At 37.9% G+C, this 26,011-nt stretch overlaps 4 protein-coding genes and 1 long non-coding RNA gene across 7 annotated transcripts in view; 3 read left to right on the forward strand and 2 right to left on the reverse strand.

Annotated features, from left to right (window-relative positions):
• Positions 1-1,846: 1,846 nt before the first annotated feature.
• Positions 1,847-4,171, reverse strand: LOC134673445 (uncharacterized). The gene is made up of 2 exons (XR_010099483.1): positions 3,613-4,171; positions 1,847-3,570 (listed from the first exon to the last, which is right to left on the reverse strand). It is a non-coding gene; the product is annotated as an uncharacterized LOC134673445 (long non-coding RNA).
• Positions 4,172-7,049, forward strand: LOC134673622 (trichohyalin-like). The gene is made up of 3 exons (XM_063531621.1): positions 4,172-4,361; positions 4,403-6,285; positions 6,897-7,049. The coding sequence occupies exons 1-2, from the start codon at positions 4,172-4,174 to the stop codon at positions 5,626-5,628; spliced, it is 1,416 nt and encodes a 471-aa protein (XP_063387691.1). The 3' UTR covers positions 5,629-6,285; positions 6,897-7,049.
• Positions 7,050-12,927: 5,878 nt separating this feature from the next.
• On the forward strand, positions 12,928-15,339 carry LOC134673230 (transcription initiation factor IIA subunit 2). The gene is made up of 4 exons (XM_063531182.1): positions 12,928-13,544; positions 13,644-13,771; positions 14,035-14,141; positions 14,903-15,339. Exons 1-4 carry the CDS (start codon positions 13,473-13,475, stop codon positions 14,920-14,922), a joined length of 327 nt encoding a protein of 108 aa, XP_063387252.1. The 5' UTR covers positions 12,928-13,472; the 3' UTR covers positions 14,923-15,339.
• Positions 15,340-16,048: 709 nt separating this feature from the next.
• On the forward strand, positions 16,049-18,040 carry LOC134673172 (transcription initiation factor IIA subunit 2-like). Its single transcript, XM_063531127.1, has 4 exons — positions 16,049-16,258; positions 16,338-16,465; positions 16,628-16,734; positions 17,576-18,040. Exons 1-4 carry the CDS (start codon positions 16,187-16,189, stop codon positions 17,593-17,595), a joined length of 327 nt encoding a protein of 108 aa, XP_063387197.1. The 5' UTR covers positions 16,049-16,186; the 3' UTR covers positions 17,596-18,040.
• Positions 18,041-19,262: 1,222 nt separating this feature from the next.
• Positions 19,263-26,011, reverse strand: part of LOC134673127 (proteasome activator complex subunit 4B-like) — a 65,921-nt gene continuing 59,172 nt past the window's right edge. For all 3 annotated transcript variants that reach the window (XM_063531064.1, XM_063531065.1, XM_063531066.1), the window contains 5 exons: positions 24,985-25,213; positions 24,493-24,634; positions 24,018-24,187; positions 21,296-21,446; positions 19,263-20,677 (listed from right to left, as the gene is read on the reverse strand). In XM_063531064.1, the coding sequence (XP_063387134.1) occupies positions 20,624-20,677; positions 21,296-21,446; positions 24,018-24,187; positions 24,493-24,634; positions 24,985-25,213 (746 nt within the window). In that variant the 3' untranslated portion in view covers positions 19,263-20,623. The remainder of the gene's footprint in view (positions 20,678-21,295; positions 21,447-24,017; positions 24,188-24,492; positions 24,635-24,984; positions 25,214-26,011) is intronic.

Genomic DNA, 26,011 nt, shown 5'->3' on the forward strand with positions numbered 1-26,011 from the left:
TCACAATCACTTGTCTTCATGTTTCATTCACCACAACACTGGCTACTGACTACCCGCCCTACAAGCGTATTGTACCTCTGCTTCTAATACTACTAGACTCGACACACAGCGCCCACACGTAAGAATTCTTTATTTCACAGATCAAGAAATATTCAACCAAGGAGCAAAAAGAAAATAGCCGACATTGGAACTAGAAACCAGAAGCACATAGGTACAAGAACGCAACGGACCTCTGAGAAGAAAGAAAGAGAAGGCTGGCTTCAGTTATACCGCAACTACCGCTAGAGCGTCAAAGCGTAAGCCTTTTTTGCTCCGCAGATGGTGTCATCAACTGTTACTGCGCAACAAAAACTATCAGCATTTAGGTACTGAAGAGAAGCAACAACCAGAAAATGTATCTTGTATGACTGGACAGCTTGTCTCCTACATCAAACAACCCATCCAGACAACTTACTTATATTTCTTAATTTATGATAGATCTAAACGTCCAAAAATATACCCAAGCACAAAAAACCGTGTGTCTAATGATTTTGTTGCAGACAATAATAATTAATATCACGTGAGCATTTTTATATCACTTTTTTATCGCTTTTTCTGGACTTGTTATGCTTAATAATGTTTTTTCCATAGTTAACTTCAAGAATATTATTATTGGTATGTCACTAATATAATTATGTAATATTGATATTTGCATACCTATCTGTGCATTGGTATTTTATGTGTTTTGACTGTCGTGTCGAAATGTGTGTGTTTAAATCTGTTTTAGCCTAGTCATCTCAATAGCACTAAATCCACAAACCTAATGTATAGCACAGATTGGGTACTCAAGAGCGAAAGTCTTGCTTTGTTTAGGACTAGTTGTCTGGAATTGTTAAGTTTCTTTTGGATATTGGATTACATACTAACGCAAACTAGCTTGCACGAGCAATGACTGGAATATGGCCGCATGGGACGCTTATTACTCTTCACCCAAAACTAGAAATGTACTACATCTCTAATATCGGCATGAAGTTGCACCTTCATATTGCAAGACTATAGAAGGTATAGCAGTTTTTTTTTACTTATATAAGAAATGTTAATGTAGTAACCTGTTTCTTGACCTTTATTAGACGGGTAGAAGTGTGGAAAAACTTTGTATGTTCGCAGGTGAAATGTGCATAATAGGTATTGGTACTTTTAATATTTTTACTCCTAATCCAGTTGTTTATGTGCGTACGTATCGTGTAACATTGTCTACTTAGTTTTAAGTTGGTGTTCAATGCTTGATCCAATATGATTTTATCTGCTTTACCTTACCACTCGTGTTCGATGTGTGTCTTCTATGTTTTTTTTATAGATTTAGATACTGCAACATAGATTAACGGCTGCTTGGCACGGCATGGTTATGGAAAACGAACATTGCAACAGCTTGCAAGTATTAGCGAAACCTGAAATCCTGAAGATATTTTAGTTTCTATAAATTGTACAGAGCGTAACCTGGGATGTGTGCAAAACTAACATGGGCGAAGATTATTGATTACTGCAGCCGAGAAATCTTTTGTGAATGTGCTGTTTGTGCATTGCTTTTTGGTTGATTATGTACTTGAAGTGTATCTGTATATCGTTTCGGTTGTGTTAAAACTATGTTATAGACTTTGGTGATTAACGGAGTGCACTACAATAAAGTAGATTGGTAACACGAAACTCAAACTACGATACTACGATTAAAGCTTGAATTGTCTGCTTGATATACTTAAATATAAAAATACAGAGAAGACGAAACTAGGAACATGGTACGTACGCTAATACAACCATTTCAGGCTGACAGGAAGACAATCTACATACGAAGTTACATTAAATTGTTATGCATTAACGGCATGGAATAAAACTACCTTCGACGATAACTTGAGTGGTGCACTTAGCCGTATTAGAATGATAGATGCAAACGGATACAGGGGGTAAGCAAATTCGATTTTTTTTTATTGGATCGGAAATGAAACTTGCCATTCGGAGTTGGAAATGCTTTTTCCAGAAATTAATTGATGAATAACAAATGCGAAGGTATGAATTTAAATGCAGCATAGGAATGTGGTACGTAAGCTAATTCAAGATTTTTAGATGAAAATTCAAACGAGCTTTAAAAGTATGACTGAAGAAGGAAAAAAGAATCTGAAGCAATTGAGATGGGAAAATCGCAATTACTACTTGAATACATAATATCAACACATTTACACTTGGTACGTAACCGACTCGAGCCTAGATGAAACATATTTCCAATACAGGTTTATATAAAGAATACCTATCGGTTGAGCCAAGACAATGAAAGTACGAGACATTGGGTACGTAAGTACGTTAGTTTTTTTTCAGATGACTTAATTGGGAGTACATACTTACTCGATAATTTCAGATTGGCCTATAGAGCAATATTGGATGTGAATTAAACACTATGAAGGTATGAATTCTCAAAATTTTGTTTAACCAGAACAGTACGAGATTAGAACGTGGTCCAAAATAAGTAGGTACGTGGTACACAAGCTAGAAAAAGTTGGGTACGTAAGATGATTCAAGATCTAACATCGATTCTTAGACCTACTCGAAGAAAAAGTGAAACATAAATGGCACAAGACAGAACGAGGAAACTGAGACAGAGAACATAGTCATCAACTCGAACACGTTTGGTATGTAAGCTTATTAGCTTCAAGATACGTCGAACAACTTTACTGTTCTCCTAGAGACTACTTCAAACTACCACACCATTGGAACTGAACTCGGAAATAATGAAGGTATACTGAATTAAATTACACCATAAAAAAATAGTGTCTATCCATAGCCAAGTATGAAGATGCGAGGTTGGTTCTTAAAACGTGGATTAGGTATGTAAAATTCATGATTTTTAGATGGAACACCGGTTCGCCTTACTCAATGATTTCAGACTCCCATGGAATGTCAAACGGTATGAAATTTTAAAGAATTATAAACAAAGTTGACATTGTGACCGGACCAGCGAGGAATTTCCAACAGCTGTTAATGTGAGACTAAGTACTAAGCGAAAGAAAATAACTACAAATTTGAAAATTAAAGAAGCAATATAGCCATCCGAAGTTAGAGTAAGTAAGTATGAATTAATGAGGGTTTATTTACAGACGTTATTAACAGACATGAAAACAAGGACACAAGTGAATTCTTGACATAGAATGAATTTCTGGTAGACTTGAAATACTAAACCATAAATTGATTAAAGAGATATAAACATCTATTGATGAAAACAAGATACACTACATCTTTGGTATAATAAGCGACGTTGTCTATCGACTCTACAAATCGTTGATATTAACTAATGTTATTGGCAAAATTCGGACACACGGAGGTATTGGTAAGTTCCTTAATAAAGCTTGTTTCAGATCTCAAGCTAAGGGTATCAAAATGAGCAAGATTAAACATATTGAAAAAATATATGTAAATAAAATTGCAAGCAATCGAACTATAGCAACAAATTTGTATGATCCATAACGAGTTCAATACACAAGAAATTAAAAACAGGTCACTTAAGCTTTCAAGTTCTCGTAAAAGCAAGGAAAATAAAGACATATACTAATAAATCGTAAAAATAAACAATCTATGAAGTATGTCAACAAGGAAAATAATTCGCGAAGTATGAAAATAACGAAAAGAAAAACCTTCGTCGTGGAGGTAGAAGACAATAATATGAAGAAGGAACATCGGACAGTGCGCATTTCAATTATTATTAACATCTTAAGCAAAACTATAGTAAAAAAGAACGGACAGCGTAAGAAAACTGAAGAGGGCGTGATGAAAGAAGATTGAAGAGGGCACGAAGAAAGAAAATTGAAGAGGGCACGAAGAAAGAATATTCAAGAAGGCATGAAGAAAGAAAACTACAAAGGACTTAAAGAATGATGACTCGAGAACACATGAAGAAGCGAGACCCAAAATCGCATGGAGAAAGAAGACTGGACAAGTGACATTTATGATAGTCACGATAGTAAAAAAATTTAAAATGTACTAAAAATTTAATTGACTCGAAAACTGTATGAATGAAGAAGACTCAAGATGACGAGAAGAACTCATAAGAAGAGAGCTTAAAGAAGGAATATTCAAGATCAAGATAAAAAAGAGTCAAAAGAGGGCAAGAAAGAAGACCAAGAATGCAAGAACGAAGACTCGATATTGCATGAAGAATGAAGACTCAAAACTGCAAGAAAGAAGACTCGAGAACGAAGGCTCAAGAGGCCAAGAAAGAATACTCAAGACTGCAAGAACGAAACTCAAGAGGGCAAGAGCGAAGACTCAAGTGAGCAAGAAAGAAGACTCAAGATTGCAAGAAAGAATACTCAAGATTGCAAAAAAGAAGACTCAAAATTGCAAGAAAGAAGACTCAAGATTGCAAGACAGAAGACTTAAGATTGCAAGAAAGAAGACTCAAGAGGGCAAGAAAGAAGACTCAAGAGGGCAAGAAAGAAGACTCAAGAGGGCAAGAAAGAAGACTCAAGAGGGCAAGAAAGAAGACTCAAGATTTCAAGAAAGAAGATTCAAGAGGGCAAGAAAGAAGACTCAAGATTTCAAGAAAGAAGATTCAAGAGGGCAAGAAAGAAGACTCAAGACTGCAAGAACGAAAACTCAAGAGGGCAACAGCGAAGACTCAAGATTGCAAGAAAGAATACTCAAGATTGCAATAAAGATGACTCAATATTGCAAGAAAGATTACTCAAGAGGGCAAGAAAGAAGACTCAAGATTGCAAGAAAGAAGACTCAAAAGGGCAAGAAAGAAGACTCAAGAGGGCAAGAAAGAAGACTCAAGAGGGCAATAAAGAAGACTCAAGAGGGCAAGAAAGAAGACTCAAAAGGGCAAGAAAGAAGCCTAAGAGGGCAAGAAAGAAGACTCAAAAGGGCAAGAAAGAAGACTCAAGAGGGCAAGAAAGAAGGCTCAAGAGGGCAAGAAAGAAGACTCCCGAGGGCAAGAAAGAAGACTCACGAGGGCAAGAAAGAAGACTCAAGAGGGCAAGAAAGAAGACTCAAGAGGGCAAGAAAGAAGACTCAAGATGGCAAGAAAGAAAACTCCAGAGGGCAAGAAAGAATACTCAAGAGGGCAAGAAAGAAGACTCAAGATTGCAAGAAAGAAGACTCAAGAGGGCACGAAAGAAGACTCAAATTGGGCAAGAAAGAAGACTCAAATTGGGCAAGAAAGAAGACTCAAGAGGGCAAGAACGAAGACTCAAGAGGTCATCAATAAATACACAGAAAGACTCAAGACTGCAAGAACGAAGGCTCAAGAGGGCAAGAAACAAGACTCAAGAGGGTAAGAAAGAAGTCTCAAGAACGAAGGGTAAATTTTCAAGAAAGAAGACTCAAGAGAGCATGAAGAGCGAAGACTCAACTGCAAGAACAAAGACTCGACTGGAAGAACAAAGACTCGACTGGAAAATCAAGACTCGACTGGAAAAACAAAGACTCAACAGGAAGAACAAAGATCCAACTGCAAGAACAAAGACTCGACTGGAAGGACAAAGACTAGACTGGCAGAACAGACTCGACCTAAGAACAAAGACTCTTAAGGGGCAAGAACGAATACTCGAGAGGCTTAGAACGAATACCCGAGAGGGCATCGAGAACAAAAACCTAAGACTGTAAGAATTAAGACAATCACTAGAGGACATGAAGTAAGAAGACTCAAGACTACAATTATACAAATGCAAGAAGGCAACAAGAAGAAAAACTGAAGAAGGCATGAAGAGAGAAGACCTAAGAAGGGCAAGACCAATACTCAAGAAGACCCGAGACGGCAAAAAGAAATAAGACTCAAGAGGGCAAGAACGATGACTCAAGATCGCAAGAACGATGACTCAAGATCGCAAGAACGAAGACTCAAGATCGCAAGAACGATGACTCAAGATCGCAAGAACGATGACTCAAGATCGCAAGAACGATGACTCAAGATCGCAAGAACGATGACTCAAGATTGCAAGAACGAAGACTCAAGATCACAAGAACGAAGACTCAAGAGGGCAAATGAAGGTAGAAAAAGAAAGTAGACAAGAAAGGAATCTTATCGGACATCTGACAAGAAAATAGAATCCAAAGAGAAGAAAGAAATTCGAGATATGCTGAAATGTAGTTACCAATAGCTAATAAACAGAAGAAAAACAAAATTGAAGAAGACGGCAGAGAGAAAACAAAGAAAGCTTCCAGGACCAGAAAAAAAACCACCAGACCAGACCGGACCAGAAAAAGAAAAGTCGACACTGATGCAAATGCGATATTCATCGGCAGAACAAATACAAATTCAAGGTTAGTAATTAAATCATTATTATATTTTTTTGTTAATACTTTTATTTTTTTACAATTATATTAAAGTAAACAATGTATAAAATAAAATTCAAGGTTAGTAATTAAATCATTATTATATTTTTTTGTTAAATTGAAAGTGTGTGACTTGGGGACCAAAGCTCGTGAATATGGATGTGGAACTCTCATGGCTCCTCTACACGATGGACCAACGCCGGCCACTCCAAGGGACGCATTTATGCGTTAGAGGGAGCAAGTGATATTGCTATCTCATTCTACCGCATGGCTGCGTCCCTTGGAGTGGCCGGAGTTGGCCCATCGTGTAGAGGAGCCATCACGTCAAAATTGGATTCAATCTTTTAATTGATATTTCAGCGACCGACCTCTGGGAATTCGAATTTTCCAAAGAATGAAGGCCACCTATTCGATTTGCTCCCCATATTGTAAAGTAACGAGCTTAAAATATCAAAGTGCAATCTAATTTAAACCTTAAATCGAAGTGCTAAAGTTCAAATTCTATTAGCGCGTATGTGGTCGATAAATTGTATTATGTCCGGAAAAGGGTTATTAAGGACTTGTCATAAAAAAATAATCGTTTTTTTTTTCTTTCACAGCGCCACGTGTAAGCAGTGGTTCAGTCAAAGAGTACCTACGTGAAGACGACCCCTACCAGTTCATGAAGACCGCCCGTGCCCCTAAATACGAAGACTCGCAAGACTACCTATACGATTGTAAAGATTCAATAATAAAGTTAATTTATCAGGTTACTAGTATTTTCTATTAATTTCCTACTCAAAATGGCCTTAACTGTAGTCTGTGCGGAAAGAGAAGAGTCGTGAAGACCCAATACATTCTACGACTCTTCTGTTTCCTCACAGACTGATGCAGTCTGAATTCGCAACGAAAATCATCATCTGGTTCTTAGTTCCAAACACACGGAAATGCATACAATATTTCAGATAATTAATTTCAATGGGACAGGACAGGTCGTGGATGTCTGCTAATTACCCGAGCACACCTTACTTCATTCAGTCGTCCTAACATCCAAAATAGGTATTACAACAGGGCAAAGTTGTTAATATTGATAATGATACCCGAGCAAGCGAACACTACAAAATTGAACCGTGAACGTAGCGAGTGGTTCGAAAAGTGGAATCTTGAGCGTTGTGAGGGTTTCAAGGCACGACGGTTAAACAACTTTTGACCCCGAGTGATAAACAAATTCTTTCACCATACCACGCAAGGAAAATATCAAACCAAATTCATTCGAAATGAATGTTATAAATATGTATCATTCAAAAATAAATCATCATTTAAAAGTCAAATCTGCTTTGCCACACATGTGAATAAAATGCAACTTTCTCATTCGTTTTTGATTTTGAACAATCAAAAGAGCCTTCCAGCAGTTCCAGCTGGTGTAGTGAAAAATTTGTAGTTAATAAGCAGTGCAGTCAAAACTGTCAATAAAATTTATTTTCACCACACCAGCTCGTAAAGGCTTACTTTGCACTTCAAAAACTGATAGCAAAGTTGCATTTTATTCACATGTGAGGCAAAGTAATCAAATGCAAATTTTGAGTTGTTTTCTTTTGTTTGCTGGTAGAATTAAATTGATTTTTAAATGATGATTTTGTATGATAAATATTTAATAACATTCATTTGATTTTGTTTGATATTTTACACTTAATATTTGCTTCGGGTTAGTGTGGTGAAAAATGTTGTGTTTCAATCGGGGGATGCTCCGAGGCAATTTTTGTTTAACCCCCGTGCTTTGAAACTCTCGCTCATGGTTCAATTGTGGAATTTTTCGCTTTCTCGGGTATCAATATTAGCACGAAGCACGAGTGGTTAAACAACAACTTTGCCCCCTTATAAAACAAACAACTATTAAGGTTTCGTCACACAGGCGCGTTTTCAGGGCGAGGAGCGCCGCTTTTACATATTATAAAACGCTTAGCCCCCATTCCCACGGGCGCTTTTACAACGCGCGTTAAAAAAGCGTTTGAATGACACAAAAGGATAGAGTCTGTGCGGAAAGAGAAGAGTTGTGGAATGTATGGGGCCCCATACATTCCACAACTCTTCTCTTTCCGCACAGACTCTACATGTATATTTAAAGGCTTGCTACACGGTCGCCGACAAGCCCCCAGACCGCGTGGCCTTGGCCGGTCCCGGACCGTGTAGACAGTTGTTACCAACAAAATTTGACCAAAACTGACCAAGGTCAGACGGTTAGAAGGCTTGTCGGCGACCGTGTAGCAAGCCTTTTATTCACACGACAGCGGTGGCGATTTTATCAAGCGTTATTGGATTTTCGACTTTAAGCCTTGGTCGTTAAATCGAATTTAGGGTGCGGACAGATTCAAGCGCTTTTTTAACGCTGAAAAAGCTCCGGAGCGAATGGGGGCTTACCAAGGGCCCAACGTTTTCTGTTCTCTTTCACGGCGCAGCAACTTGTATCATTTCTCACTCCTCGCTCTTTTAAAAATGCCGTTTGTCAAAAAAGAACAACCATACTGTTGACATCAAGGGCCCAACTTTTCTGTTCTCTTTCACGACGCAGCAACTAGTATCATTTCTCTCTCCTCGCTCTTTTAAAATGCCGTTTGTCAAAAAAGGACAACCATACTGTTGACAAGGTGGACTTCAAATCAAGTGTTGCCTTTCTTGATGCGCCCAGGCTGTGTATGTGTGCGTAAAAGCGTATATGTGTGCTCTTTTAGGGATGTAAAAAGTCGATTTTAATCATGTTATATATCGATAAACGCTACACAGCGGAACGAAATAGCGATTAATTGAAACTTCAATATCTTCGTTAAACATAAACATAATTGAAATGCTAATGGATAATGAATATATTATAATACTAGCTGTGCCCGCGGCTCCGCCCGCGTGGAATTCGATCTGTGTCAGTAAGCGGCTAATTTCTAATCCTAATTTCTCTCCCTCTCCCCTGGAGGCGGAACTTGAAGTATAGTTGACAGATGGATATGCTAGAGGACTGCAGTCCAGATACAATATTTTACAATTAGGTACCACAAAATAAAACTACAATCGAAAATCAATAGTTTTGCGATATAAAAAAAATCGATATAAAAACGCAATTTGGTAGACATTTGTACATTTTTACTTTTAGTATGGAAATCAGTCACATCATTTTATCACGAAAATCAACAGTACTACAGCAGTAACGTTGCAACAGAGTAATGCTGCCGCAGTCGCCATAATTATAAAGTCATTAAAAACGCGAGCGAAGGGAGCGCGAAAATTGTTCGATATAGAAACGCAATTTGATAGATAGTTGTAAATTTTTACTTTTAGTATGGAAATCGGTCACATCATTTTATCTCGAAAATTGACAGTGCTGCAGCAGTAACGTTGCAATAGAGTAATGCTGCTGCAGTCGCCACACATCAGAAAGTTGTTGAAAACGCGAGCAGGCGTGTCTCACTCCGCGATTTCGTCGCTTTGCTACAGGTAGCTAAAAGTACATCCGTTCGGCCCCAATTTTGGGGTTTGCCATAAGCCGCGCGTGGCGCTGTCGCCACCTAGCGGCCATATCTGTGCTGATCGTAACAGACCCGTTTTGTTAGAGAGTGAGTCTTGAAGTACTTAGTACAATTATTTATTCTGTGACGCGAGCGAAGCGAGCGCGAAAATTTTTCGATATAAAAACGCAATTTGATAGACAGTTGTATATTTTTACGTGTAGTATGGAAATCGGTCACATCATTTTATCACGAAAATCGACAGTGCTACAGTAGTAACGTTGCAACAGAGTAATGCTGTTGTAGTCGCCATACATTAGAAAGTTATTGAAAACGCGAGGGAAGCGAGCGCGAAAATTTTTTGATATAATAACGCAATTTGATAGACAGTTGTACGTTTTTACTTTTAGTATGAAAATCGGTCACATCATTTTATCACGAAAATTGACAGTGCTGCAGCAGTAACGTTGCAACAGAGTAATGCTGTTGTAGTCGCCATACATTAGAAAGTGATTGAAACCGCGAGCGAAGCGAGCGCGAAAATTTTTCGATATAAAAACGCAATTTGATAGATAGTTGTGCATTTTTACTTTTAGTATGGAAATCAGTCACATCATTTTATCACGAAAATCGACAGTGCTAAAGCAGTAACGTTTAACAGAGTGAGAGTGACATTCCATTTCCAACTGCAGCTGCAATACTGTTAATTTTACTATGGAAACGCGTCGCTGTCATTGTCAATTGCCATAGAAAATGAACAGTATTGCAGCTGCAGTTGGAAATGGAATGTCACTTTAATGCTGCTGCAGTCGGCACCCGAATGTCACTTTTATCGTAACTTATAATGTTATTGTAAACGCGAGCGAAGCGAGCGCGAAAATGTATCGATATAAAAAACGCAATTTGATAGACAGTTATACATTATTTTTTACTTTTAGTCCCAACCAGGCGCGAATCCAGGATTTCATACAGAGAAGGGACGGGACAGTTTTCTATCAGCCTAGCTTCGCATAGGGCTCGACATTTAAGGGTCTCAGCGAGGTTGTTTTCATACAGAAAAGATGCAAGAAAGCAGAGCTTTGAATTGGCCAAGTGAATTGAATTGGCGAAGTGTGAGCAAGGCAGAAGGCCCAGCTGCGAAAGAGGAAAGCTTGGATTTGGATCCACGCCCAAGTGTAATTAAGGGAGAAGATCAACTTTGCCATAAGGCAGAAGACCTCGCGTGAGACCTTACGCCGAACTGCAAAGGAGTGGCTTGAAATCGAATCTATGCATGTAATCACGACTCTTCTACTGCTCGCTCTTTGGCTTCACTCGAAAGCGCTACTTCATAGGATGCTTTTAGTTTTCGGCTTTCACGGGGCCCCTTTGATAGTTACGTCTCAGGATCGCGGCTAAGGAGCAACTCGGCTTGGCCGACAAATCTGGCGTGCAAGAGAGCAAAATTCGCTATAAAATCGGTAACCTATGTCGAAAAACTCGGCTGGCAGCAAGCCCGAAAGCAAGATTTTTTTCCATGACTTTAAGGGCCTCCGCGTAAGGTCAAATCGAAAGCCTACGTTGGAGATGTTCTTACGTACCCTCACTCTCTCACTTGATCCCTATATACGGCCCTTCGTTATTAGATGGGTACTTGTATGTACACGTATAAAAGTTTCATGTAGGTATTCTACCTACTCCACGACGACTGCAGTGCTAATGCAGCCTGCGCTTTTTTTTTGCCTACGGTTTTGGTGCCATAAGCAAGTGCTTATTTTGCTTAAAAGGGTTAATCCGGCACTGCAAATGACAGAGGTCAATGTTTTTTTTTCAAAGTACCCACCTTCGTGGTCATTATTATTAAGTGCTTAAAGTAGGCGATACGTATGAATATAGATTTGATATGGGTGCAATAATTACGATTAGGTATAATTCATGATAGAGAAAATTAATAATTTTAAATAACTATGCAATTATACGCGTGTTGATATGTGTGTTTATTTTACCTCTACGTAACTATGTAAACTCATTTTTAGTTTTCTTGATTACTTAATGTTTACTCAGTTCCCCAAAAGATGGCACTGTGCAATGAGGGGCAATTAATTTACTGTCGTTTAATTTTGTTGTATTATTAATTTATTAAATCAACATAATTATTCCATTATTTTTGTTGATATATCCGTACCCCCTTTCTAAACTTAGAGTTAATTTGGCAAAATCTTTCCTCGGTGGCTTATTCATGTCACAATGTATTAAATTCAGCGCCATCTGTTAGTTTACCAGGTTACTCAATAGTTGTAGCACAACTATTGAGCAATAGTTGAAAAGAGTTTGCCCCTCTTTCCTAAGTAGCGCCATAAGATTCAGGGGCAAACTTAAGTCAATCGAGTGTTGTGGCTACCCCCCCTTTTAGGGGTTGAATTTTTATAGCCTATAACCTGGCCGGAGATTTTCTCGACTGATTAGTAAAGTTTTCATCAAAATCCGTTCAGCCGTTTTCACGTGATGCGCGTTCAAATAAACAGACAAACAGATAAACAGACGAACAGATAAACAGATAAACAGACAAAAATTCTAAAAACTGTTGGAACGTGTTCTGTTATCGATTCTAAGTATCCCCAGCCAACTTTTTTTCAAATATCTTCCAAGTACAGACTTTCGACCGTCTTCAGCTTTATTATATGTATAGATAATAATATAATTCAATTATTGCGGAACACGTATTTTAGGAGGTATTTATGTATTTTAATTAAATATCTGAACTTTCCCTTGGTTCCCTGCTGGGGCGTGACTATAAAATTGTGATCTGATAACCACAATAAAGAATAAAAGCGTTTTTGGTCATTTTAGGTATCGTTAAGCCTTTGAAGTAAAATTAAAATTGCAAGAAATGTCGATAGTTTATCGATATGACTTTATCGACATGACGACTGTAGTACAGCAACGTGGGCCTCATTGTTAATCGTACACTAAACAAAAGTGGCAACAGTGACAGCTCGCTGAGACACCGTCTCTATATATTATAAGTCTATGTCTTTGACAGAGTTGAAGCCCCCTCCAGACTATGCGCGTGAATCGCGGGCGAAGCCGCGAACGCAAGTGTGGCGTAGATTTCGCAGATTGTTCACGCCTTCGCGCCTTGTTCTCCGTTTTTTGTCGGTATTTCGGCCCGCGTCAAAGGAGACGCGAAGCGCGAACTTGCAAGACTCCACATTACACAATATTTTGGCTCCTCTGTGGCAAGATAAATATGAATTATATTATGATTATATTATACTAAGCAGCTATATTTTACGGTTTTACAATAAAACAAAATGGGAAAACAACTAAATCACGTATGATGCCATAGATAACTAACAGTTAAACTCGATCAGCTGATGCTTTTCCGCCATATTGCCGCAAACCAAACTGCGAAATCGCCGTGAAGTGTGCGAGTGTGGAGTCATACGTCAACTTCGCGATATGTTCGCTCCGCGACGTCTTGCCGCGATTCACGCACATAGTCTGGAGGGCGCTTACATGTTGGTAATGATTGGAGAAACCAGGAGAAACAAACATACACACAGACTGATCAAATGAAAGTCGCGTCTCTTAAAACGTAGTGATTATATTCTCTTTATGATTCTCTTTGATAGTGGCATTGAAATTCAGATTACCCCGTTGAAAATTGTTTGAAATAGTGCGTTTGTTTTGTGTATTTAAGTTTATATTACACAATCTATAATGTCATATCAACTGTACAGAAATACTACGATCGGAAACACATTACAAGAAAGTCTTGACGAACTGATCCAGGTCGATGTTTATTTGTATACTTTTCCTGTTTAGAAATTTCGTTTCTTAACAATCTTAACATTCTAGAATCGCTAAAATGAAATTTTATTTTTATTTCAGTATGGGCAGATAACACCGGCTTTAGCAGTGAAAGTACTATTACAATTTGACAAATCTATAAATACAGCATTATCCAACAGGGTGAAATCTAGATTAACCTTTAAAGCCGGGAAATTAAATACTTACAGGTATCAAAATTGTTATTCTATTTTAATTAAATTATGTACAATGTAATCAGGTATAATGTTGTAATGTAATCATCCCACCAACCAGCCATCCAACTTGTTGTTATCATTAAATCTAATGTTTAATTTTATTTGTCTTTGGTTTTTATTTGTAGTTTCTTTGTACTTAAATATTGTATTTTATTTTGTAGTTTCACAGTGCCTTGGTTTTACTGTAATGCTGTGTTACTTATTTGACTAATAAATAAATAAATAAATATTTCCAGGTTTTGTGACAATGTGTGGACCTTTATGTTGAATGATGTGGAATTCCGAGAAGTACAGGAAGTTGCTAAAGTAGACAAAGTCAAAATTGTAGCTTGTGATGGTAAAAGTAAGTACTACAGCTCACTTGGTTGTATTTCTTAAAAATAATTGACATAGGCTGCACCACAGTAGCAAACCAAAATGCAGAATAATATATAAAGAACCCTATTTGGGCAATATTATTAACTAAATTTCTGGCCTCAATCAACCTAATAGGTACTGCACAACATATTTCATCAACACTGCCACTAAGTGCTACACAGTCAGGTTCTTGGCTGCTGAATGTGTTAAGAGTTATTTACTCTTGTTGCTGGAGTATCTTCCAGCTTTCCCTATCTTGTCCCAGTTTTATGACTTTGTGATACTACAATATGCCGTGATCTATTATGATGTCTCTTTAATATCTTTATATTAGAGGCACAATTTTCAGTTCTAGCAATTCAGAAGTATCAATCTTTTTTAGTTATATATACATGCACAATTTTGCATATGGGTTGGCTGAGTCCTGAGTCAATTCTTATATTTAGTTATTGCAAAGCACTAATCAGTATTACATTGTGCAACATGGGGCGTAAGTTGAATATTGCAAACGAGAGTAAGTTAAATCGCAACGGCTTGCTGCTTTAGTATTATTACGCCCCGAGTTACACACAATGTTTTTTATCACACTTGCAATACAAAAATTAAGTATAAGATACAAAAATTAAGTAAGGCACTAGAAACTTCATAACTCCCTAGGGAGAATGATTTTTCTATAACTCCCGCTAAACCTGCGTGCAATTCCACATTTACTGAGAGAGTGTGATGAAAATATATTTTTTGTTCCAGATGTTGAGGAAAGGAGATAATTTTTGTGGTGCTGGTATCATGTCTAATTCCAATAATTATCTCAAAATATTTTTGCAAGGCTCTAGTTATGAAAATGGATTCAGGTGTGCATCAGTATAAATACTCAGGGCCTAATTGCATTGAGGGCCTTTTGTTAATATTCCAGTTTGGCTTGTTGTGATTTATAATTATGAGGTTATAAGACTTTTGACATTGGTGTTGTGTTGTGTTGTGTAGTGTAGTGTTAATACCAAAGCAAGGGACAAGCATTTCCATTGCTACAATTCAAGACAAAATAGGTATAGGTACTTACTTTATTAAGATTTTTCGTAATTGTATGGAATAAATTGAAATGTTTCATTTAAAATTCTGATTGTATTTCATTCATATCATGTTATGTGTGTATTTTTAAAATAAATAAATTATATACTGGTGTATTTGTGGTTTTGAATTAAGTAAATGCTGCCGATTTTTCTACTGGCATAGTTGTTTGACCGTTTGTAGTTTGGCAAGCCATTTCTATCAGTAGAAGTTTAAAAAAATTAGGTGCTGTACGCGTTGTCCTCCCACACAAAAATTGAATTCCGCGCCTTTTTCTGACAGTGGGTTTGCCAGAGTATAAATAATAGCACAGGAACTATTAATTTACACAAAAGATGACTGTCATCTGATTTTCGAAGCTAGACCACTGAGCTAGACAGGATGGTCTTATTGCGGTAAGACTGGTTTCCTCAAAGTGGAAAAATGGACACTAAAAGACCGTAAAAAGTCTGCAGCGATTTTGATAGCCCACGCTGTGCAAGTGTCATTTTAAACGTCAAACTTCTATGAAATTATGACGTATACATAACACTTACACTGCGTGGGCTATGAAATCCATTGCAGACTTTGTATGGTGCAACTATAATAGGTTTGCATAGCACTTGAATGGGACTAATGGGAGATCTTAATTTTTTTTCTGAATGGCAACATTTAGAAAGGGACAGAGGTCTCCCTCATGGCTCTTGTTTGGCAAGTTTTCTTCCTTACCAAGTGAAATTAAGCTTTAACCCAATATGAACAGAGTCCATTTTAATTACTGAGTTTTTTGACAGTATGGATCTCGCTTGTTCTACCTGTTGTGTGATCTGTCTATTCTGTCATTTCTGATTTCTGTCAGTGTCTACTATTGTGTTACTTCATTGTGTGTTAACTCGCAGTTCGCAGTAATAAAATCAAGCATTTTATAGAAAGAACTGCGTTTGTTTTGTGTACTTATTAAAATTTAAATTACACAAATTTATAATGTCATATCAACTGTACAGAAATACTACGATCGGAAACACATTACAAGAAAGCCTTGACGAACTGATCCAGGTGTTTATTTGTATACTTTTCCTGTTTTGAAATTTCGAATTTTATCATTCTAGAGTTGCTAAAATTAAGTTTATTTCAGTATGGGCAGATAACACCGGCTTTAGCAGTAAGAGTGCTATTGCAATTTGACAAATCTATAAATACAGCTTTATCCAACAGGGTGAAATCTAGATTAACCTTTAAAGCCGGAAAATTAAATACTTACAGGTATGCAATTGTTATACTATTTCTAAGTAATAATAATTTATTAAAAATGTGTTATGAATATTATAATTATTATATTATGTACTTACATTGCACCAGGTATAATGTAAATGTAACCCATCAATTTGTTGCTTGTTTTATATTTTTTAAATTATTTATTTTCAGGTTTTGTGACAATGTGTGGACCTTTATGTTGAATGATGTGGAGTTCCGAGAAGTGCAGGAAGTTGCTAAAGTAGACAAAATCAAAATTGTAGCTTGTGATGGTAAAAGTAAGTACCTTTTCTTATTATACATTCTCATTTTCATCTAGGGCAGTGACTCAGTTTGTTTAAATAAAACCGGGCAAGTGCGAGTCGGACTCGCGCACAAAGGGTTCCGTACCATAAAGCAAAAAAAAAACGGAAAAAAATGCAAAAAGAAAACGGTCACCCATCCAAGTACTGACCACGCCCGACTTTGCTTAACTTTGGTCAAAAATCACGTTTGCTGTATGGGAGCCCCACTTAAATCTTTATTTTATTCTGTTTTTAGTATTTGTTGTTATAGCGGCAACAGAAATACATCATCTGTGAAAATTTCAACTGTCTAGCTATCACGGTTCGTGAGATACAGCCTGGTGAAAGACAGACGGATAGACGGACGGACGGACAGAGAAGTCTTAGTAATAGGATCCCGTTTTACCCTTTGGGTACGGAACCCTAAAAATTGATTGACATATAATATCTCAGGGCTGGCCTTACGGGCCTTAAGAATGGGGCCAGTACAGCGGTGTGACACCGCTACAATGCGATTGGTTGATTAGTTCGCATCACGCGCGCGATTGGTTGATTAGTTCGCATCACGCGCGCGATTGGTTGATTAGTTCGCATCACGCGCGCGATTGGTCGCAACTAGTTGCGTTAGACTGCATGATTCGAATTTGTGAGTGACACCGCTGAACTAGTACCATTATTAGCGCTCGTAATGCCTGTTCTGAGATATATACATCAATGATTTATGGTACACCTTGTACTATAGTAGAAAACCAAAGCAGAAGTCAATTTTCACACAACTAATTATTGCAGAAAAAAGTATATTAATTATAATAATTAAATTCATTTTTTCTTTCAGATGTGGAGGAAAGAAAATAACATTAAGGGTGCTGCTACAGTGTCAATTCCAATCATTATATCAATATGTTTTTATAAGGCTGTAGTTTTGGAAATGGATTCAAGTATGCATGAAGTATCACTCAGAGCCTAATTACTTTGAGCGTCTATTGTCATTATTACAGTTTGATCTGTTCTCTTGACACGATTGTGTATAGTAGTGTCAATACCAATATTACCATAACAATGGATATGAATTTCCATTGCTTCATTTCATCCATCAAGGTTGTAAAGCAAATACTTTATTAGATTTTATTGATATTCACACATATTCTTAAATTATTATGTCAGAAGTTTTGTTTGTGATTGTATGAAAGACATTGAAATATTTCATGAAAAATTCTGGTTCTATATTTAGTCCATATCATATTATGTATTATGCTTAAATTAAATAAATGGTATAATAAATAAATAAAATAAAATAAAATAGCCTTTTATTTCTTGCAATTTGACATTTTAGAATAGTTTTTAAAGTTAATATTTAGCAAGAACCCCGTCTTCGCAGGTGAAGGCCTCCTCCAGAGTTTTCCACTCATCTCTATCTTGAGCTATTTGCATCCAGTTTTGACCAGCGATATTTTTTATTTCGTCTTCCCATCTAGTCACAGGTTTTCCTATACCCCGTTTTCCTAGTGGCCCTTTCCATGACGTCACATTTTTGGTCCAACGCTGGTCCGGTAATAAATGGTATACTGGTGTATAATTTTTTTCTTCAAGCAATCCATCAATGAGTAGCCGTTTATGATCTGTCCCAAAATGTCATTGATCATTTTTGGAATTTAGGTATATCTAGTTTGGCCAAATCATATAAATAAGAAAAAACCGGCCAAGTGCGAGTCAGACTCGCGTTCCAAGGGTTCCGTACATTACCCAATTTTTAACAATGTATGGATGTTTAAAAAGCCTGTAGGGGTCAGATAAAAAACAAAGCATGAGTTGGACTAATGACTCATGCTTGACTGCATATTTGTAATAGGTTTTCTTGTCATCCATAGGTAAAGAACTATTTAGTATATTTTTTGAGAAAAAGGGGGGGAGGAATAGTCATTTTCTTAAATTAGTTTTAAACTATTTATTTTAAAATTACAAAAAAAATATGTTTGAGATTCTCAAAATGAGCTCTTTCATTTGATATGTAACAGGATATAGTTAAATAAACATATTTTTTTATTTTCTCATTTACCCCCCAAAAGTGGCCTCCATGTTTAAAATTCATTTGTTTATTTACGTAAGATGTTCGTCTTTGGGTCACGAATTTACATATGTGTACCAAATTTCAACTTAATTGGTCCAGTACTTTTGGAGAAAATGGGCTGTGACAGACGGAATTATGAATTTTAGTGACTTGTTTACATATTCACAGAACAAATAATAGTACTAGGTACAGAAGACTCTAACAAAACGCGTCTGTTACGATCAGCACAGATATGGCCGGTAGGTGGCGACAGCGCCATGCGCGGCTTACCTATGGCTTTCCCCAAACTTGGGGTGGAACGGATGTACTTTTAGCTACCTGTAGCAAAGCGACGAAATTGTGGAGTGAGCCACGCCTGACATAGTTAGCAAGTTCCATAGATTGACACTAATAATAATAAACGACAAGCTTGGGACATTGATTCTGCAAACGGATTGGAAATAATAAAACAATGTAACCATTCAAAATATATTTTATTTATTATCTAAATAAACATTTATGCAATATTTATACATATTATTTACAAATCTCCTAACTTCTCAACAGATCTTCAAGGAACACCCTGTTACAAATTAGCTAAACATCGGATTATAATTATTGGTAACACAAAAATATTCACGTATATTTATCAAATTATCACTAACCAAAAAGAACCGAAAAATAAACTTATGTATGTCATTGTTACAAAAATAAATTGAATAGCCTAACCTCATTATAATTAATTAACATAATGTATGAAAAATAAATGAATAGTTAATCAGAATGTGGTCTCTTGAGCTTGAAGGAATGAATCCGCAACCCAACTTACAAAACCAACACCATCACAGCATACAAGATGTATTAAAGCTAAAAAAATAAATAGTGTCCTTGGTCTTTGTATTACGTTCAGTATATATTTTAGTTATTGAGGTTTTTTTTACTTTTGCTTTAATATACTATTCGTTCTTAGGTTGTTGAAGAAATATTTGAATATTTTAAGATTCTTATACAAAGATCTAGGGCACGGGCACTTAATTTTAAGGAGTAAACTCACCAAACTTGACTGAATAAAATTATACATTTGTGTAATGATATTTTTGTCTTACATAAAGTAAGAGAGCATGCCTATCGTACACACATCTCACTCCCAACACTAGTTTTTATGCATTGATAACATAGTAAGATTTTTATTAGAAAGGATTATTATTTTTAAATTTAATTTGTAGGAAACAAATTGTTTATTGAACAAAGCTATCGGAATTAAAAGCCTAATTAAGTCTCATTCTCCGTCACAGAACAGAAAAAGAAAGTAATGGCCAAGTATTTTGAAATATGCATTTCACGAGTGCCAAAAAATGATGTACAACGAAAAGTAGAATGGCCTACGTGACGTTAACCTTTTGAACGACGGCAATTGACGTCAACGCAAAATCGTGACAACGACGCCGAAGACGGCATTTGACGTCGATCGTTTTTTGATGAAAATCTACTGAAAAACACCCAACTTTTAGGTTGGCATTATTTATTCACAAACTAAATTTTACCCCCGTGGCGTCAGTGGCACAGCAAATAGATGCGCCGTTTGGCGTTCAAAAGGTTAATGTTCTTTCGATAGAATAGGGGTGTCGTGAGAAGTTTTCACGCCCCGTCAACTCTGTAAATGTACGACGAGTGTCTGGACTATAACCGCGAAAATCGAAGTTCGCAAATTGAGGGCATTTTTCTCTGTCACTCTAATTACGCCTTCATTGGAGTAAAAGAGAAAGATCCCCGCAATTTGCGAATTTTCGTTTTCGCGGCAGCCCCTCTGGAGTCATCGGTCCACGAGTGTGAACGCTAGGCGCAGTATGAGGGCGGGGACGTGAGGTCGGCTAGCAGGTCGAGCTCCTCCTGTAAGATGACACACATTTAATTTCTGGTAAAATCTTTAAGCTTAATAGCATCGTTCGCAGAGTTTTCTGCTTGATGCAAAATTAATTTAGCCTAAACAATGTGTTCTGCCTAGAGATGCCACGAATATTCGGTAACTATTCGGTATTCAGCCATTTTGCAGTATATTCGGTATTCGGCCGAAAATGTCGCCTACTATATGACCGAATACCTGTTGCACTAACCTAAAAAGACAAATTACACAGTAAAAATATCTAAAAACTAGCCTATATTTAAAATGTATTATTGGACAGTTGTTACTCGTAATCTAAACGCCTTCTTTGAGCATTTTTTGATTACAAAATATTTTATTTTTATCATGGGTCTCATTCGATTGACTCTAACTAGTCTAACTACATTCATTATTTCTGTTCAACTAAACATACACGTTACCAAACGTTGTGCTTTGTTGTCGAATTGTTCTAATAATAATTGTGAATCAAAATATTCGCATGTCAAGTCTAATATTGGGTCGCCGAATATTCGGCGCTTCGGCCGAGAGAGGGGCTGAATATTCGGTATTCGGCCAAAACCACTATTCGGGGCATCTCTCTTCTGCCTCGAGGGGGTGCTCGTTACCTGTGTGAGCTGGTCGCGGTGGCGGGGCCAGTCGTCCTGGTGCGTGCGGCGGAAGTCGGCCAGCGCGGCGCGGATGGCGGCCGGCACCGGGTCCGGCGCCGACGTGTGCCGCGCCAGCTCCGCCAGCACACGGCCCAGCAGGGGACCCAGGCTGTGGATATACATTGACAATTAGAAGTAGACCATAAGGTTTTATAAAAAAAAAGAAAAACCGGTCAAGCGTAAGTATGTCGGTAACATTTTTTTTCTTTCGGAGCGATTCCCGAAATTAATCACTTTATCAAAATATGTTAGTTGAAGTCCCTTATTCGTTTTGAAAGACCTATCCAATGAGATCCCATATCATAGGGTTGAAGCGAAAAAAAATTGCATATCTAATCTGGGTCAAGCAAATCTTGTCAGTAGCAAACGGCGGCAAATTTGAAAAATCGCGGGTTAGCAACACTGTGTTCGAATAATTCGAAAATCGCGTGTCATCTGTGTTTTATCTGTGGAATGTGGATCGCGAATGACAGCCATCATCTTGTTTGTTTACAAATGGTTTACAATGTTTACATTCTGAATCGATTCTATTTCAAGAGATATTTCTGCTGTGTCACCATTAAATACCAATATATTAAATAAGACTGTGCTTAATTAAAGCTAAGGTGCCTACAATGCCTACAGTGCCAACTGAGAAATCTAATAAAATATGAAAATCCAGTATGACATCTACCTGCTGAAGCAATGATTTTATTCATACATTCTTGTTTAACGGCATAGTCCACTTACAATTTTATTTTGAGATCTTCAAATTAGTTAATCATTTTTATCAACATCACACACTGCTTTTAAATTGTCCGTCCATACGTATTAATAACAATTTCAAACATTTTCAATAGAGAATCCGCGAGTGACAATTTGAATTGACGTACGTGACAAGGCGCGCTCAGCGGAAAAAAAAGTTTTGTTTCGATGTACATTGTACATTGCTGCTTTTCTTAGCGCAATACTACTCTTTGAGAGGTGCCCTACTTTAGTTTGCTTTACATTGCTACTGACAAAATTTGCTTGACGCACTATACTACGTGTACCTAACTAAAAATTTTTTTAAAGATTTTATTTTACCACTTTCTCGGATTGATTGATTTATATATCCATGTCAAATTTCAAGTTTCTATTATTACTAACGATCACGGAGCAAAGCCTTAGACAGACAGACGGACATGGCGAAACTAAGGCGCCTCGTGCGTCCAGTCCGTGGCTTAACCGATCTCAGCGCGCACCCTTTCGCGTCCGCAACCTTCAATTTCATAGTCCATAGCTCAATAGGGTATTTGACTACTAGTCAAATCAGTTTCTTTTTTCCAACTGTTAACCCTTAAATGCCTGATTGTTTTTTTGTCCGTAATTAATATATGTATCACATAATTGTTTGCCGATTCTAGGAAACATAGTAAAAAAATATATAACTTCGATTTTCACTGCGAAATCAGTGTTAGAAGTTGAATTGGCAAAATCATATTTATATAAATATGGGGTCATCCATTAATTACGTCACACCAATTTCTAGGTTTTTTGACCCCTCCCCCCCCCCCCTTGTCACACTTGGTCACATTTGGCAAATCCCTCCCCCCCTAGTGTGACGTCACATTTTTTCTACGAAATCGCCAAATCGAATTAAGTAAATACCTAAGTATTATTAATATTTTTGACGATATAAATATTAGTAATTTTATAACCCAAAACTGCTTAGGAAAGAAAATTAAACGATTAACTATTTTCGTTTTAAAAACTTGTTATTTAAATGTACAGCGAACTAAATAATTTAAATAAATTTTCGGTTACTGATGAAGTTAAAGTGACGTCACAAAGTTTGTGTCTCCCCCCTCCCCCATGTCACAATATGTCACATTTTCTTGACCCCCTCCCTCCCCCTAAACGTGTGACGTAATTAATGGATGACCCCTATGTAATTTTCAGTAATAGATATATGAAATTCTTAACTACCATTAGAAAGGTACACTATTTGTGATATACCTATGATAAAGTTTTTAAATATAAAATAATTACATACCCCGAAAAAACCGTTCAAAATCACATACTAAAAATTATCAACTTGTGGATTTTTCCAAGCTTGCCGACTTGTCGTCTTAAAACGAATGTAATTTTTATAAATTAAAAATATTGCGTAAATTTAACCCTTAAATCATCACCCTATTAATTGACGTTTGCTATAAAGGTGCGTTCAAGAACGTACGCCTTTTAATTTTAAAACTGTGAGCTATCTAATGCTTTGTAGACATTTTGGCAACACTATGCATTTAAGGGTTAAAACAATTTTGCTACGATGGAATTTATATGAAACACTAGCATGTGACGTCACAATTAAATTATCTACTCTTTATAGTTCTATACGGGTTTAAAAATATAAATTGTGTCTAAAAAACAGCTGTCCACGTTTTTCTATTAATCTTCTGGTGCTTTATTTCATGCACGGTATAAAATAATTTATTTTAAATACAGTCAAATACCCTATTAGGAGGGCACATGAACTGCTGTGGAGATCTTGAATCTGATTCCTGTTCGATCTTCCTTGAACGGCACGCTTATCGCGCGCGCCGGGTCATTGTGAACCTTGCTGGAATGCACGAAGGTTGATATTGGGCTGTAGCCGCGCGCGTCAGTTGATGTCTTTGGCGGTCAAAAGGTTAATTCAAATTGCCTTGTGATTGGTATGTACCTGTAGGGGCGGGAGGCGAGGTAGGCGCAGAGGCCGAGCACGCCGGCGTGGCGCTCCAGCGGCGCCGCGCTGCGGCACGAGCGCGTCAGCGCGCGCAGCGTGCGCTCCTCGTCCGGCAGCGCGCCGCAGTGCATCAGCCCCGTCAGGAGCTTGCCGGCCGCTTGCCGCACCTGAATACATCCGTAAAACTCTTGTTGCAATCTTATTGTGATAGTTGACGAACAGATCCCTGCAAAAAATGGCGGGGCGAGCTGTCATCCCGTTGAGAATTGTTAACCATTTAAAACAAGCATATTTATTTCAAGTATATAGTCTGTGTGTCTCTTTCCAAACTCTAGTGACAAAGACAGACAGATTTTGTATAACCATCAGCCCTTAGAAGAAGCAACTGTGCCTTCGTTCTATTTTTACGACGGCGTACGAATGTTTTGACAACTTGAGGAGTTAACGTTTAATGGCAAATTCAATAGATTACCTCAAGTCGCGGGTCCCTCATGAGTTTGAGCGTGAAGTTCTCGGCTCTCACAGCTAACTCCGGCTGGTCGCACAGTAGGGGCAGACCGTAGAACAGCAGCGGTTGCGCGAAGTCCAGGCAGGCCAGGCGCGCCCACCACGATCTGGTGGAAAATATCAAACTTGTGACATTTTTTATTAAGGAACAAAAGCAAAACGAGTCGCATTTGGGAGAAATATACCAATGGGGATATATCCAAACAAATGCACGGTCTGAAAATAATGAGCTCCCAATCATAAATATGATGTTAATAAGTTACAGATCCTAATGAATTTTATTCCTTCTTTAATCATTTTGTACCATTTACCTAATTATTTTTTAAAGTTGCGATAATGCACAAGCCGAGATTGTTTGAGATCTGTTTAAAAACATTCCAAACATTTTGCTATTGACTTGAGTGATCTATCTCGTCACACGCAGTAACTATAGCGTCTACTGCGTGTGTATAGTTACCTCCCGGCAGCCACAGTCTCCATAGTCCGCAGCGCCTGCTGGAACGCCACGGCGTCGTTGGCGGCGAGCGCCACGGACGCCAGGAAGCCGTCGGCGGCGCGCGCCAGCTCGTCGTGCGGCACGGAGGGCCCGCGGGCCGCCAGGGCGCACGCCGTGCCCACCAGCGTGTACTGCGTCGTGATGGCGCCGTGCACGCCGCGGACTATCATGCCCATGCAGCCGCGGAGGACTGCAACAAATACATATAGGTGTTAACCTTTTGAACGCCATAGACGGCAATTGACGTCAACGCAAAATCGTGACAACGACGCCGAGAGACGGCATTGACGTCGATCGTTTTTAGGGTTCCGTACCTCAAAAGGAAAAAAACGGAACCCTTATAGGATCACTCGTGCGTCTGTCTGTCCGTCTGTCACAGCCAATTTGCTCCGAAACTACCGGACCAATTAAGTTGAAATTTGGTACACATATGTAAGTCTGTGACCCAAAGACGGATATGTAACGTCAACAAATGAATTTTTCTCCAATATGCTCGGAAATGTACACCTTACTGTAGCAAAAATAGTACGGGAAGTTCTTCGTTAATGTCAAACTCTAACTAAAAAAACATCAAACTATCGCTGTCCTGTTCTAGCGGACGGGAAGTAAAAAAACACTACAGTAATAACTTATTACTGTAGTGTTTTTTACTTTTTAATAATAAATAATTTGGCCAAGTCCGAGATCGCTCGAGGCATTTAGTGTTCCGTACGGCTACCATCAGTTTGGCATTGACATAAACGATATCGTGAACGTAATTTACTTCCTATAGGTATATCTCTTTCGCACTAATATGTCAGTACGAGCGAGATGCATAGAAAGTAAATTACGTTCACGCCCACGGTAGCGTTTATGTCAATGCCAAACTGATGGTAGCCGTACCGCTCGCATCGTTACATTTTACAGAGGTTGTTTGCCTGTTTTTAGGATACCGTATTCAACTACACACACAGAACAATAGTACAAAGTGTCTCAGTGCGAAGGCCGA

Source organism: Cydia fagiglandana, chromosome 18 (genome assembly GCF_963556715.1).
Source record: "Cydia fagiglandana chromosome 18, ilCydFagi1.1, whole genome shotgun sequence".
Lineage (NCBI taxonomy): Eukaryota > Metazoa > Arthropoda > Insecta > Lepidoptera > Tortricidae > Cydia > Cydia fagiglandana.